Source organism: Myxocyprinus asiaticus, chromosome 17, assembly GCF_019703515.2.
Source record: "Myxocyprinus asiaticus isolate MX2 ecotype Aquarium Trade chromosome 17, UBuf_Myxa_2, whole genome shotgun sequence".
Classification (NCBI taxonomy): domain Eukaryota; kingdom Metazoa; phylum Chordata; class Actinopteri; order Cypriniformes; family Catostomidae; genus Myxocyprinus; species Myxocyprinus asiaticus.
In genome coordinates, this window is record NC_059360.1 from 44484507 (window position 1) to 44498584 (window position 14078).

Here is a 14078-nt window from a genome sequence, read left to right on the forward strand (position 1 = left end):
AATATAAATATTACATTAAAAGTGATGCATGTTTGCTTCAAGTGTTTCTCAATTGAGTATGAATTGCTTAAGTGTTTTTAAGTAGGGCCCTACTGAAATCTGTTTTATTTTTTCCCAAATCCTTTTTTTCTAGAATTCCATGTTTTAAAGTCATCCAAATGGTGTCTAATCAAATTCTTTAAACTTTTAAAAAACAAGTAAAAAAATAGTACAATTACTTTTCTATACACCAATGCATTTTAACAACATTTTATTCAGTACAATAGCACTCTTGTTTGTGATTGCTTTTATTATTATTATTATTATTATTATTATTTATTATTATTAATGTTACTACAATGAATATTAAATTTTACAATACAGTTGTAATATATTTCTGTTTCAATTTCTTTAATTTCAGGCGTCTAGCTTTTATTTTGAATCGTGTTTTTATTTTGACGTGTGGCTTGACGGAAGCTTCACTTTCTTCTCCTGATGGATAAACAGTTCGCTACGTGTCCCAGATCATTAAAGCGCAAATGCTGTGGTTTAATTATATAAATATTACATGTGCTTCATAGTGGATTAGTGCAATGATTCTCAATGTCAGTGGAGAACACACATTCATTTAAAGCTCATGCAGCTCATACAGACTAAGATTGCAGCATTTCGTAGTTTAAGAATCACACTAGGACACACGATTTTAATTTGATTGTGCATTTCAGTGTAAAAGTAGTAACAGAGCACACGCTCAAATAAGCGTGTGAGCATTTAAAACCGTCCTTGTATCAGTGAGACAGCGTGCTGGGACCGAATTAAATTGGTGCTCGGTACTACCAGTACTGCACAAACACTGGTATCATGACATCTTTTTTTATTTTAGTACCTTGGTACCGAAGTAATGGTACTTTTGACAGCACTAGTCGGGAGTAATAGTGTGTAATAGATCTAGTTAATGGAACCCTTTTCATTCAAACAGTATATGTGTAATTAATTTCAGATCTTTACATATTACAGTATCTTCAATGGATAGGATATGACATCATGCTCAAGGGCTTCTAGTTTTAATGATAATTAATCACAAATAACAAATAAAATTGTATTAAGAATATACCATCTACTCACTTTCCTGCAAGAAAAACAAAAATCTGCTTTAAATTATACAGTATAGACAGTATATATATTAGAGGTAGATTGATATATCGGTTTTACCGATTAATCGGTACCAATAGTTAGAAAATAGAAAAAAAAAAATAAATAAACTAAAAAAACATCTAGTTATAATTTCCTCTCCCGATGCCTCATGAGATACAGAAAGTGAACAAACATGTCCTGGGTAAATTGAATGTGTTTAGGATTTTATTTGTGTGCAGTAATAACAGACTGCCAAGGTAATGCAATGAATGCCATCGAGAGACTTGCACATTTACAGCGTTCATTGATAGAGAGATGAGAAGATAGAATGGGAGGAAGTAGTCAAAGGATGAGGATTCACAAATGCAGATGTTCTTTTTTTCAATTGAAAATGAAAGACTCTTTATAAAAAGACCCATCATGCATCTCCCTCGGGGCCTCTTCTGTCTAAAGGGTCGATATTTGTCCTTCAGCAGGATGGTTGAAATTGAGTCATGTTTTTGTTGAATGGTTGAGTAGACTCCAGAGAGTGTGTTTGTGTGACAGACTGTGTGTGTGTGTGTGTGTGTGTGTGTGTGTGTGGTGTGTGCTGTGATCAGTTTCAGGTTGAGTGAGGGGGCACCGGTTCTTAAATCACTGGAGCAAGATGCGTCTCGGGGAGTGTGTCTCAGCGTGGGGCTTGAAGTCTGTTTGTGTCTCTTTCTTGACTCGGAATCTGCCGCGGCTGTGATTGAGAAAGACTATCAGCCCTGCTTAGAGTACACTCTGATTTGAAATTCTGACTTTTTAAAACCCAAAAGGACAAAACACAGTATAAATAAGGATTAATTGATACATCAGATTGATCTCACTATGAATTCGGCGACAGTAGGTCGAAAGTTCCTCAGCTGAAATAGGTCTGTGCTTACCGAAATTCTAAGCACTGCTCCCACTCGCCGATGCTGGAAGTGTTGTTGAAAATATGGGCACATGTGACCTCCGGTTTCCGGGTGAAACGTCCACAGAGGGCGCCATAAGCGAGTTGCTTTTAGTTGTTAGTGATGTAATACGGTCAACAGGAATGCATATTTTATTATACAACCTAAACCTAACCATCAGCTGAGTAAAAATGTAGTCTTAGAGTGTAAATAACAACCTCTGAATCACGCTCATCAGTGATTAATTGAAAGCGACTACTTCCTGGTTTCCATGGAACCAGAACCTGTGTCTCTAAGGCTAGTAGCACCACAGGAAAAGATAAACACATGTGAATTCATGCAAAAAAATCTGATGGAAAATGGCAGTTAGGGCCAAAACTCTAAGTACGTGAATGTAGACGTATCTTGCAACGCAAGTTTGATTTCACGCGTTGTTGCGTTCTGAAATGTTTCAGAGCACAATTCGTAACACAACTCAAGTACGCTTTCCATTCTCAGCATTGCCGGAAGGAGCGAAATTGTGATATTAGTGTGAACTTTCTGTTTCTATGGTGAATTTTCTCTTTCAAGTCAACTACTAAATGGCGGAGCAATAGTTGGAAGGGAATATTGCTGAGCAAGTCAGTTATAGTCAATATATTTATAGCATCTTACCTGAATAATAACACATCCAATTTAATAGCTCAGACTTTTGAAGGTAACTCTGTAGCCCCCTTGAGTACTGAGGTTTGTTCCTGCCATGGTAACGCAAGAATGCACGTTAAGCATGTTCAACTAGACCGCGCATTGGCAATGTGGTGGGGCCAAGTGCTCGCATCTGCGTACTCCGTACAATACCAGAGTATTGTGGAAGTTTGCCAGGGCATTGCAGTATGGTTGCTGAGGTGTTCCAAGTCTTGTGTGGCTTACATTTTTGTTTATCTTTTTGCCTATTTTATAAAATTTTTTGGATTTGTTTCCCCTTTTTCTCCCAATTTGGAATGCCCAATTCCCAATGTGCTTTTTAAGTCCTCGTGGTCACGTAGTGTTTCGCCTCAATCCGGGTGGCGGAGGACGAATCCCAGCTGCCTCCATGTCTGAGACCGTCAACCCACGCATCTTATTACATGGCTTGTTGAGTGCGGAGACATAGCGTGTGTGGAGGCTTCTCGCCATCCACCTCGGCATCCACGCTCAACTCACCACTCGCCCCACCGAGAACGAACCACGTTATAGCGATAACGAGGAGGTTACCCCATGTGACTCTAAACTCCTTAGCAACCGGGCCAATTTGGTTGCTTAGGAGACCTGTCTTTTTGCCTATTTTGTCACCCACTGGGTGAAAATCACTTAAAAAAGTAATAACACGCCTTTCCTCAACAAGCCACATGATTTGAGATGATAAATCTAATGTATAGAATGTCATAACATATTATCAAAAGAAACTACATTATAGGTATCCATTTTTGTTTAACCACCCATATGTGTGGTTTAAGCTGATTGTAATTCCATGTGTCATTAAAGGGCTATCCCTTTAATACCCAGAAGCATCAAGCTGATAAGAGCATCATTCAATAATAAAATATCCCCCTCTAGTGGTTGACATTTATCATGATGTCAGTTGACCAATGGCTTGTTAGTGAGTCTGTCTCTCTCTGTGCAGGTTCAAGGGGGCGTTATGCCCAGTGGAGGATTGTGGGGGCTGTAGTTTCCTCTTGCTCAGTGAACAGCACACAAGGAGAAGAAAGCTGAAATGGCTTTGATTGACAAACACAAGGTCAAACGTCAAAGACTCGACAGAATTTGTGAGGGTAAGAAAACTCGAAATGTCCCTTACCAAAAAGTACTGTGGCCATACCATGCTACTATGACTGTGTTATATTGTAATACCATGGTACAACGTTATCAGTTTAAAGTTTGGACACATTTGCCTGAATTTATATTTCGAATGATCTTTTGATAATGCGTAGATGCTTAATATTATTTTTGTATACAAATATATCATGTCCATATACATGTCCAAAAAACAAAACAGAATATGGAATTACCATGGTACATCTCCACAAACCATGATATTAACATACTACTTCTGTACTGTATGTCGAAAACCCATTGTGATACCATGTTACTTTTTGGTATTTTTATGTTACTGTTTCTTTCTAAGCACTGTGGAGTGCTGTTTCTCGTAAAACTTTGTTGGGCTAAATATATGTGTGTATCTGCGTGTGTGCAAGTGTGATAGATTATGTCATCTGGGGTTTCCTGGGAAAGTTTTTCCAGCTTCCCAAATGTTCTTATTGGTCCCATTTGAAAGTCATCAGAGGCGGATTACAAGCCAAAAGAGTAACTGGTGAAGCTAATGCACATTTACTCTGAAACACAACCTAAACATCCACTGAAGCTGATATCACTCATCATGATGCAATGTTCCTCTAATGGAGCGAGAACTTACTGAAATTACTGTTTAAAAACCAATATGCACAAACACATACACACCGACACACACATGCAATCATTTGTAATCCCCAAATGCGGGGAAAGTTTTCCATCCATTCCACAGAAAGACCATGGTTTGGCATCTCTCGGCTTCCTGATATAATAAGCATATAAAAGTTTGCATTTGGCTCGAGAACTCCCTCGCTGGGACTTCTGAATGTGGTCTGATCTGGCAGCCTTGCGTTTTCTTCTTGCTCATCAATTTAGCCCACAATTAGGAAACCGAGGAGGGGAAATGTGCCTCCTGGGATGTTGTAAACTACACTGTGTACAAAGAGGGAAGGCCAGAGAGTCATTAGGTTGTAGGTCTGACAGGGCGTTGTTTCTAAAATGTGAGAAAAGGCCTATAGATGGTGGAAATATTGTGCTGGCTATCAGAAGAATAGAGCTGATAGGGGCTAGAGGCCCTGATATACTTCTGGAGAATTTCTTCGTTCCTCGTTAAGGGGTAAAAAGACGTTCTAAACAGCTGAGCAATGATATACTGCTTGCGAACATTCGGACAACCACCACACTGTTGTGGGAGGCATTTAGAGGAGCATTTAAATATGAGGACGCTACATGTAAAACTTTAAAAATGTGTTATCAATGCCTTTTTGCCTCATTCTATTAGTAGAATTCACATGAGGTCAGTAAAAGTAGCTGTTTTAACCACTCAATGATGGTTTAAAGTAATATATATGCAGTAGGAAATGCTTAATTTGTATTGTTTTCATTCTGAATTCATGACCCTAATGTGCTAACATGCTATACACAGCCGCTTTTCTTTTTGTAGACCACATGACATGGTCTTGCATGCCATTGTGTTCGTGTTGACTACTGACTGAAAAACTTAAAGTGGTAGGTTGAGCTTCAGGTCACACCTACCGATTACGTTGACCAATGGCAGTAAGAAGGTGAAGGTTTAGTAGCCGGTAAGAAGTTTGCCTAAAAGTTTGCCCAGGCGAGCTGTTACGAACAACCGAAATGAATGCAAAAACACCTTCTTTTTGGCCAGATTTTGTTCTAAATGATGTCACATCCGTTCTTCGATGTCATATGAAGTATATCTGGGCCTAAAGTTTGACTATGCTCTGTCCTCATGCACAGTACTTGCACTGTATGTAGCTTTTTATATGTTATGATTGCTTCATGTTACATTCCTTTGGTAATATTTGTTTTGCAGTTTGATTTGAGAGGGTAATGTCTAAAAGGAATATTCCAGGTTCAATACAAGTTAAGCTCTATTAAAACCATTTGTGGCATAATGTTGATTACCACAGAAAATAAATTAGACTCGTGCCTCAGTTTAAAAAAATTAGAGAGTAAAAATTGTGGTCAACAAAACAGGGTCATGCAATTTGAGGGTTTCAGACAGAAAGGTGATAAAGCACTTACATACATTTTTCCTCTAAAATGTGTTTCATTTTTAGCAATGTCACTACAGTTTTAAGTTAATTAGATTCTAATTATTTGTCCCTGTAATTCCTGCATTTGGATTTTACTGTGTGTGAAATGTCCTTATATTTTTGTGCTTATCATGCAGAAGTTACAGGATTTAATAGCTTTTATACAGTCAAGGTTAGGAGGTGATTTCACCACAGTAGTCTTGTGTTAACGAGTAACGTGCAAGTCTTTATTGCAAGTTTAAAAAAAAATCCCAAACTGTATTCCACTACAGTTACAATTTAAATCATTGGTATTTAGAATGCAGTTACATTTGAAAAGTATTTTGATTACTGAAGAGATTACGTTGCATTTTATTGTCATTTGTTTCATTTAATATTTAGTCCTTTCAGATGGAAAACATTTATCATACATATAAATGATGCGATCCAAAGTGCATTTGAACAGCGGCGAAACACTGTCTTAAGATATCTTGTGTAAATTGTCATGTAAACATTTAGCTTTGTGCTAAGCTAAAATGCTATTTCTAGCCATTTTACATGCACGTTACCAGCCACAATCATATTTTTGATCAAGACAATCCACATTAGATCATAATTATTTTTTTTCTCTAGTAAGACCTTTGATATTAGGGCCAAAATCATATTCTTGATGAGAATTTTTGTATTGTTTTCCTGTAAAAACATCTAAAAATATTTAAAACAAGATCAATTTGCTTTATCATTTTGTCTTACTGTACTGGCAGATTTTTTATAGTCAAAACAAATGAAAAAATCTACCAGTGCTGAAGAAGTCATCCAAAGTATTTCGATTTTGTTACTGACCTTGAGTAATCTAAAGGAATAAGTTATAAATTAAATTTTACAGCATGTTCTGTAATCTGTAGTGGAATACATTTTAAAAGTAACCCTCCAAACCCTGCCCATTGTATATGACACTGTAACCACAACTCTTTTTCTTTCTCCTTTTTAATTTGATGGATGAGTTGAAATTATTTTCTGTGGTAACTGACATTATGCCACACATTACTACAACACTGTAGTCTGATAAGACCACAGTCATCACATCTGAAGCCACTGGCTCGTTTTTTCAGCATTCGAAAAGAGTTCTGTCATGTCTATGCCTCTATAATTAAGACATGTCAAGTCTTCTCTCTCTTGAAAAGAGCCTTATTACAGTGATAGTGATGGGGTTCTCCCAGAAATTCTGCTACTAGAAGTCAGAAACCAAGAGAAGAAAGTAGACAAATATGAGGAATGTACGTTGCGAATGTGTTAGAGTGAGATGTCTGCATAGGAATCTGAGGTTGTGACCCCCTTGATAGTAACTGTTCAACAGAAGAACAAACAGCTCACTGAAGTGGGTTTAAAATTGCACTTCAAAGTTTTTGCAGAATGATTGTTTTGAGTATGTGTTTGTATCCACAATAGGTTGGTTTGCTATGGAGAAGAACAGAGATAAGCAAGCTGTGTTGATGTTTGTAGTGATAATGCAAGATTATAGTCTTGACACCACTTTTTTGTAGTAAATGAGAGAGAAATGATTAATACCATCAAAAGCTGGTTTTAGTTGTATTTTCCAATTGGGACAAAATGCGAATAGTTGGCTAAATTGTCTGCCACAACCTATATGCAACTCTGTTAGTTTAAAAGTTAAATATATATATTCACAGCTTCAAATACAAAATTAAAAACTCCCAGTTGAGCAAGAGAGGGGAAAAATGAGATAAGGTAATGTTTTATTCCAACGCGTTCTGTTTTAATTACTTCATATCCCCTTTTTATGAATTTGTATTCCCTTAAAGAACTGTCGTTTTAGTAGTCATGTATAAAATTGCTAACACATGTATTCCCAGATAGGGAGGAAGAAGCTTGCCGAAGCCAAACGTCCCAGAGGGTTTCGTATTAGATTAGTCGCAGTCTCTCGGGCACAAAGGATTTATGAAAATTCTCTCTTCCTTTGTTTCTTTTTCTGTCTCTCTTTCTTTTGTTCCTGAAAGTTCTGCTAAAGGAAAACTAAAGAGACATTTGTCATGCCACTGCGTTCCTTGATTTTCCATTGTGATGCAACAGTCCTGGTGGATGCTTTTTTTTTTTATTGTGTAATATTTATTAAATGCAATGTAATCCTCCCTTTTTTGTGTGTTAGAGAGAAAGTCAGAAAGATAAAGAAAGAGATCTGATTTCATTTGGGTGTATCCACCCTTTTTTAACGTTCCGTTTCAAAACTTAGTAAGTCTTTTAAGGCATAATAGACACACTCCCAATGTGTAGGTTTGATTATAAATATATTTCAGTTGAAAAGTAAAACAAAATTTTGCAGTGTAGTGGCTGCCTATTTAGAGTGTCCAGTACAGTCATTGACATTGTATTTCATTCCTTTAGAAGGTATCTTCCTATGTAAGCAGTAGACAGAGAGGCAGCTCACTAGGTTTGGAAACAGAGCCTATATTTTTTGTCATTTTTGAAGGATGTGGTTAATTGCTAACTTAAGTTCTCCTCTACACCCAATCTACACATATGAGCTCTGTTAATGAGCAACGAGGGAAGAACTTTGGCAGTGTTAGTCTGGCAAACATGGCAACCATACTGGGGCTCATTTGCAATCCAGACATTCTGACATGTATAGGCATAGATAAGAAATGGTACTTTGAAGAACAATATTCAAGCCAATGTGAAATTTAGGCAATATCTGTATTACAGGCATCAAAGAGTGAATGGAATAACCAAGGCACAGTGCTAGGACTTCACTTTGACACTACACGAAGCTTTTGACAGTATCAAAATACAGCATGTATAAAATGCTGCATGCAAACAGTGACAATGGATAGTAGTCAACGAATGCCCTATTCATTTTATTTTAAGTCCTCTCTCTCTCTCCCTCCCTCTTCATCTTTCTCTGTGGTGTTTGTGGGGATCAGAAAGGATTTGGGTGGAGTGCTTCAGTGGCAGGTGGGCAAAATCTGTTCGAAACAAAAAGCTTTTCCCAAACCGAAAACCCAGTATTCAGTTAACTGTTAATGGGATAGTTCACCCAAATATAAAAGTGCTTTTTATTAGATTTATTATTTATTAGATGTCCCAGATTTCTCCTTTCACCCCCTGGGGGTTTTATAATGTAAACTTAATCGCACATCCATGGTTTCTCAGTGGGGAACAGCAAAACATGGGTTGGTGAATTCTTTATGTAGAATTAACGTCTTAAGTCTTATTGGAAGGCTGAGCCATTGTTAATAATAAAGATACATAAGGAGGTTTATTGATACAAGTTGTAATTTTTACTGAAAGAGGTATTTAGTTTGTTTGCACTGCATTGGTTGTGTTGGTTATGTAGTTGATAGTATTTATTGTTTTTTTTGCTCATCGTTTTTGTGATCCAGATGCTTCCAGAAGTTTTGTGACCTCACTGTTGTTTAGGGTATTTAGATGAGTTAGTGGTTCATATAGATTTGCTTGTGTGGGGGTCAGGTCATAAGTGGTGATGGTAGATCTGCAGTTGCATGGCTCTGCAGGCATTGCTGGCCCATCATGGGATTATTGTTCAATCAGGATTTGACTTATTCTGACAGTATTGCATGATTTTGAACTGCTGCATTAGATCTGTATTAGTTTCACTAGACTGCCTCTCTGGCATGTCTCTTGGGGTCCCGCAAAGATGTCCTGCTCAATGCCACCTGGCCAGACTTTTGAAAGAAGCACAGACCACCTTAAGCACTGGCATCAGGTAAGCAAGTCCATGGCAGCATGTGTTCCTGTCCTAAGGGATTTAATTGTTTTTTTATTATCAACAGGGATTCATTTGGTGTCTGTTTGCATGTGACGTCACAAGAGGGGACATAGGATTTAAGATGGCTTTATTTGCTCTGTAATCCCTCATAGCAATCTGAGCGAGTAAAATGTTCCGAGTTGGAGCGGATCAGCTTCTCTGGATTATCACAAGCCCCTGCGTCCCTGCACCAACCCTTCCCTTGTGAAAAAAATCCCTTCCTGTCTGTTTTCTCTTTTTCTTTCCCTCTGTCTATTCACGGTTGTCGCTTTGCATTGCCACAATGGAGTAGTCAGACAGGCTTCACCTACCGATGTTATTTGTGAGAGCATTTGGTGTTCTCTTTCCTACCTCCATCACCACCAGCAGTGTTCCCCACATTAATTATTCACCACTTGCCAAGCAAGAGGAGCCGTTTGATAGCCAGACCTTGCTACTGTGAAAGAGACGGGAGGCAAAAATTACAGCTGAACCTCAGGTGAAAACTGATATCTTCTGTTTAATCTTTTTTTCTTTCACTCTCCTTCCTCTAACCACTTGACATCAGCCTGCAACTAGAAACCTAAAGAAAAAACTCTTGCTTTTTCCCTTCTGAGTAAGGTGTATTTGTTCCTCATGTTGCTCTCCAGTAAGCAGTTGCCGATTGGTCGCTCCCAGAGCTGGGACACGCTGGGTGGAAATGAGGGTAATTGGGAACGTAGTGAAAATGTTTATGAGCAGCAGGCCCGGATGACTGGTCGACGGAACTCCCTGAGCTATGGAGGGGATGCAGGTAGGGGATGGTATGAGCAAACTACTGGAGTTCGTCCTCCTGACCTGGATTTAAAACGGGAGCCAGAGTCCTATCAGGAACCTCTTTACAACCAAAGCTATTTGGATCGTCCGGACCCTCGTAACATAAGAAAAAGCTCTGTTCCGGAGTTGAACAGCCATTACGATCGGCCACTTATAGCTCACCGTGGTTCCCTGCCACGCCACGACTATTATCAGCAAGACCCAGGCATGCCGCCCAGACCAACAGAAGGCTACTATCGTGGAGAGCAGCCTCATCCCCTCGATAGATCATCTTCACATTATGGAATGATGGCAGGTCCTCGGCAACTTTGGGAACAGAGCTCAGGGGGTAGGCCAGGTTCTGCCGCCCCAACTCCTTTCATTCCTCCTCCTCCCCCACCTCTGACTTCTCATGATATGGGTCATATTTACAGGGAACCATCCCTACCTGGGCCTCCAGCTGTTACTGCTGGTGCCAAAATGATGCAGGATGGTCAGCATATTCCAAGCCGAGCACCATCTCCAGCTCGTTATGTAACAGAACCAAATTCTCCTCGTTATGTTGCTGAAACACCTAGCCATCTGGTGTACAGCAATGTCAATGGAAGACAGATTGATCCTCACCAGCCTACAGCAACATGTCTGGTGGTTGATCCAGCTGCTCAAGAAATGTATGGAACTGCTCGAGGTATGGTCACGCATCCAGAAAACACCTCACCATACACCATACAGCAACAACAGCAAGCCCAACAACAGGCTCAACAGCAAGTGCAGCAACAAGCACAGCAACAGTTGCAACAACAAATACAGCAGCAGCAAATGCAGCAAGTTCAGCCAGTGCAACAAATGCAGCAAGTACAGCAAGTTCAGCCAGGGCAGCAAATGCAGCAGGTTCAGCCAGGGCAGCAAATGCAGCAAGTTCAGCCAGGGCAGCAAATGCAGCAGGATCAGCAAGGACAGCAAATGCAGCAAGTTCATCAAGTACCACAAGTTCAGCCAGTACAGCAAGTTCCAAATGTTCAACCCCAAATCTACACCCCAGCTCCCCCTACAGCCCCTGCCCTAGTAACCACTCCAGTTGCAGCCACTTTTCCTGCTCCGCTGCCACCTCAATTTCCTGCTCAGCCCCCTGTTCCCCCTCCCACTGCCCCTCAAACCCAAGTAGCTCCTGTTGACCCCAAAAAGAATGCGGACCCTGAGTTTCTGGCATTGCTGAAAAAAGAAGGCCTCTCTGAGAGCACAATCTCTTCCCTACTGCAGCAAGGCTTTGACTCCACTGCAATGTTGGCCGTTATGGAAGACAATGATGTGCGTTCAGTTGCCCCCAACTTGGGACAAGCACGAGTTCTGTCTCGTGTTGTGCTTACTTGCAAAAGACCACCTGAAATCCCTCCTGCTACACCCCAGCATCCCAGTGCTCCGTTTCGGGGCAGATCCAACAGCTTTAGTCATCGCAGTGACATTTATGTGCACCAGCCCCCACCCATGACTCCAGGCATGGACTCCCAGTACATGCAGCCACATTCTACCCTCATGCAGACTATCTCTCCAAGGATGGGTGAGAGCTACAGTCGTAGACCCAGTAGTGCTCCCTCCCAGCAGCTTCTTGAGACCAGCGGGTATCCTGTAGCCAGGTCTGCAGGAGCTTACAGTGGTGCTATAGTTCCAGTCCAACCTCGCCCATTGTCAGCCTACACTCCACATGCTGGCTTGCCCATGCCACCAATGGCTGCAGTGTCCCAACAAGTAGCCATTCCATTACATCTATCAGGAATACCGCCACACATGCCACAACATTTTCCAGCACTGCCTGCAGCTCCTCAACCAATGACCATGCCTGCTTTGGCACCCCAGCAGGCTCCGAAGGCATACACCACCAACTACACCGTACCAATGGAGCTGATGAAGAGGGATCGGAGCTTGGCCACAATGTCGCCCGTGCCTAGTCCCAACTTGAGCCCTCAAATAATGAGAAAGGCTGGTTTTGTGTCCTCAGATGGTGCCCTAGTACCTGTGGGGGGTGCCATTCCAGGCTCAAATGTGAGTCTGACTAATCAGAAGCACAGCCGTCGTACAGGACCTCCGGTCATTGTCTCCACTATGGCTTCACCAGACACAAGTAAATCAAAGCCCCTTTACCTTCTTCATGTTCTCCTTTCTTCCCCTGCTCTACCCCTCTCTGTTGCTTCAGCTTTTAAGTGTCTGTCTATAAGTGAGCATGTGTGTGAATCAAATAATTGTACTTTTAATTGGTTCAGAAATCACTGTTCCCTTTGAACTTCACTTTCAGAGGTACTACTTGGAGAAACCATTTCCTTTGAAGAATAAACATTGTTATTTTGTTGTTGCAGTAGTAATGAATTTAGTTGCTAATGATGTTCTAGACTTATCCACGTAGTACTGAGCTATCATCACTGTACCTTCCTTATCTAATGTTGAGCTTTGCAAATCTCAGCGTATTTACTTTATTATGCATTATTCTTTCAGATGTGTTGAAAGCTCACATTATTAAACTGTAGTTTGGCTTTGTTTTGTGGCAGCTGAGGTACAGCCCTCGGGTTGTAATAAAAGGATAGTTCACCCAAAAATGTAAAATTCTGTTATTATTTTGTTCCAAACCCTTTTTGATTTTTTTCTTCTTCTGTGGAACACAAAAAAGTCACCATTCAGTTTCATTGCATCTTTTATTCCATACAATGAAAGTAAAAAGGCTGTTGTGCATAACACCTCTTTCTGTGTTCCATGGAAGAAAGAAAGTGAAATGGGTTTGGAAAAACAAATGGGTGAGTAAATGATGACCGAATTATCATTTTTGGTCAAACTATCCCTTTAAGTAAAGCTTTTTTTATTTATTTATTTATTTATTTATTTTTATTTAAATGTTTTAACTGGTCACTTTGTGATTACTGAAAATTTGCAATATGACTTTGAATGGTATGCTGGTTACTAGGAGGATTGTCTCTATTTGCTCTTTCTTTTTATTGCAAAATGGCATACCACCTCAATGAGTGTTATAGAAAATTGTGCAGGTGTGTTTTTTAATTCTGTTGCTTTGCAGTTCCTTTGCCTTTTATGTTATTAGTCACTCATATTTCTGCATTATTAGTCATAATGAGGTTCAGGATGTAAGTGACTGTTACTGTGACTTGGTTTTGTTTTGACAATTTGCATTACATTGTTTTATTATACATGTTTTGTATTAGACAAATCTAAATGGATTTGGGGTGGCATGTCTTATTTTATTTTTATCATTTGTCTATACTAGTTTGAACCTCTGTCACTACCTGTCTGTTGCAGCTGATATATTTGACTAAGATACACTCTAAGTTAAGTGTAGCCTGTTCGTTAGCGGTAGAGCCCCTTAATACATGTATGGTGTGACCTGTCACTTTAAGCTGTATATGAGAAAGATCAGAATGATGGAATGAGTCAGCACAGGGAGAAAGAGAACAAATGTGAACCTCAATGGGCAGTTTAGATTACAAAAAATAAAACCCACTACTAACAGGAAATTCCCATTGTGAGACATAATTGAGCATGTCATTTGGCTAACGGTTAAGTCCGGGTCAAAGAAAAAAATTATATTTGGATAAAAAAAAATGACCCCTATTTTAGGACTGTTTTTTTCCTAAAATAAGTACTTTATTA

General features: G+C 39.7%; 1 protein-coding gene across 7 annotated transcripts in view; it reads left to right on the top strand.

The window, feature by feature from the left end:
* LOC127454727 (C-terminal-binding protein 2-like) overlaps positions 1–14078 on the top strand; it is a 74686-nt gene that overhangs the window by 14117 nt on the left and 46491 nt on the right. For 4 of the 7 annotated variants that reach the window (XM_051722094.1, XM_051722093.1, XM_051722098.1 and 1 more), the window contains exon 2: positions 3673–3820. In XM_051722094.1, coding sequence (XP_051578054.1) covers positions 3763–3820 — 58 coding nt within the window. In that variant the 5' untranslated portion in view covers positions 3673–3762. Of the gene's footprint in view, positions 1–3645; positions 3821–10256; positions 12550–14078 lie in introns of those variants that run through there. The other 3 variants (XM_051722095.1, XM_051722092.1, XM_051722091.1) reach the window with 3 other exon arrangements.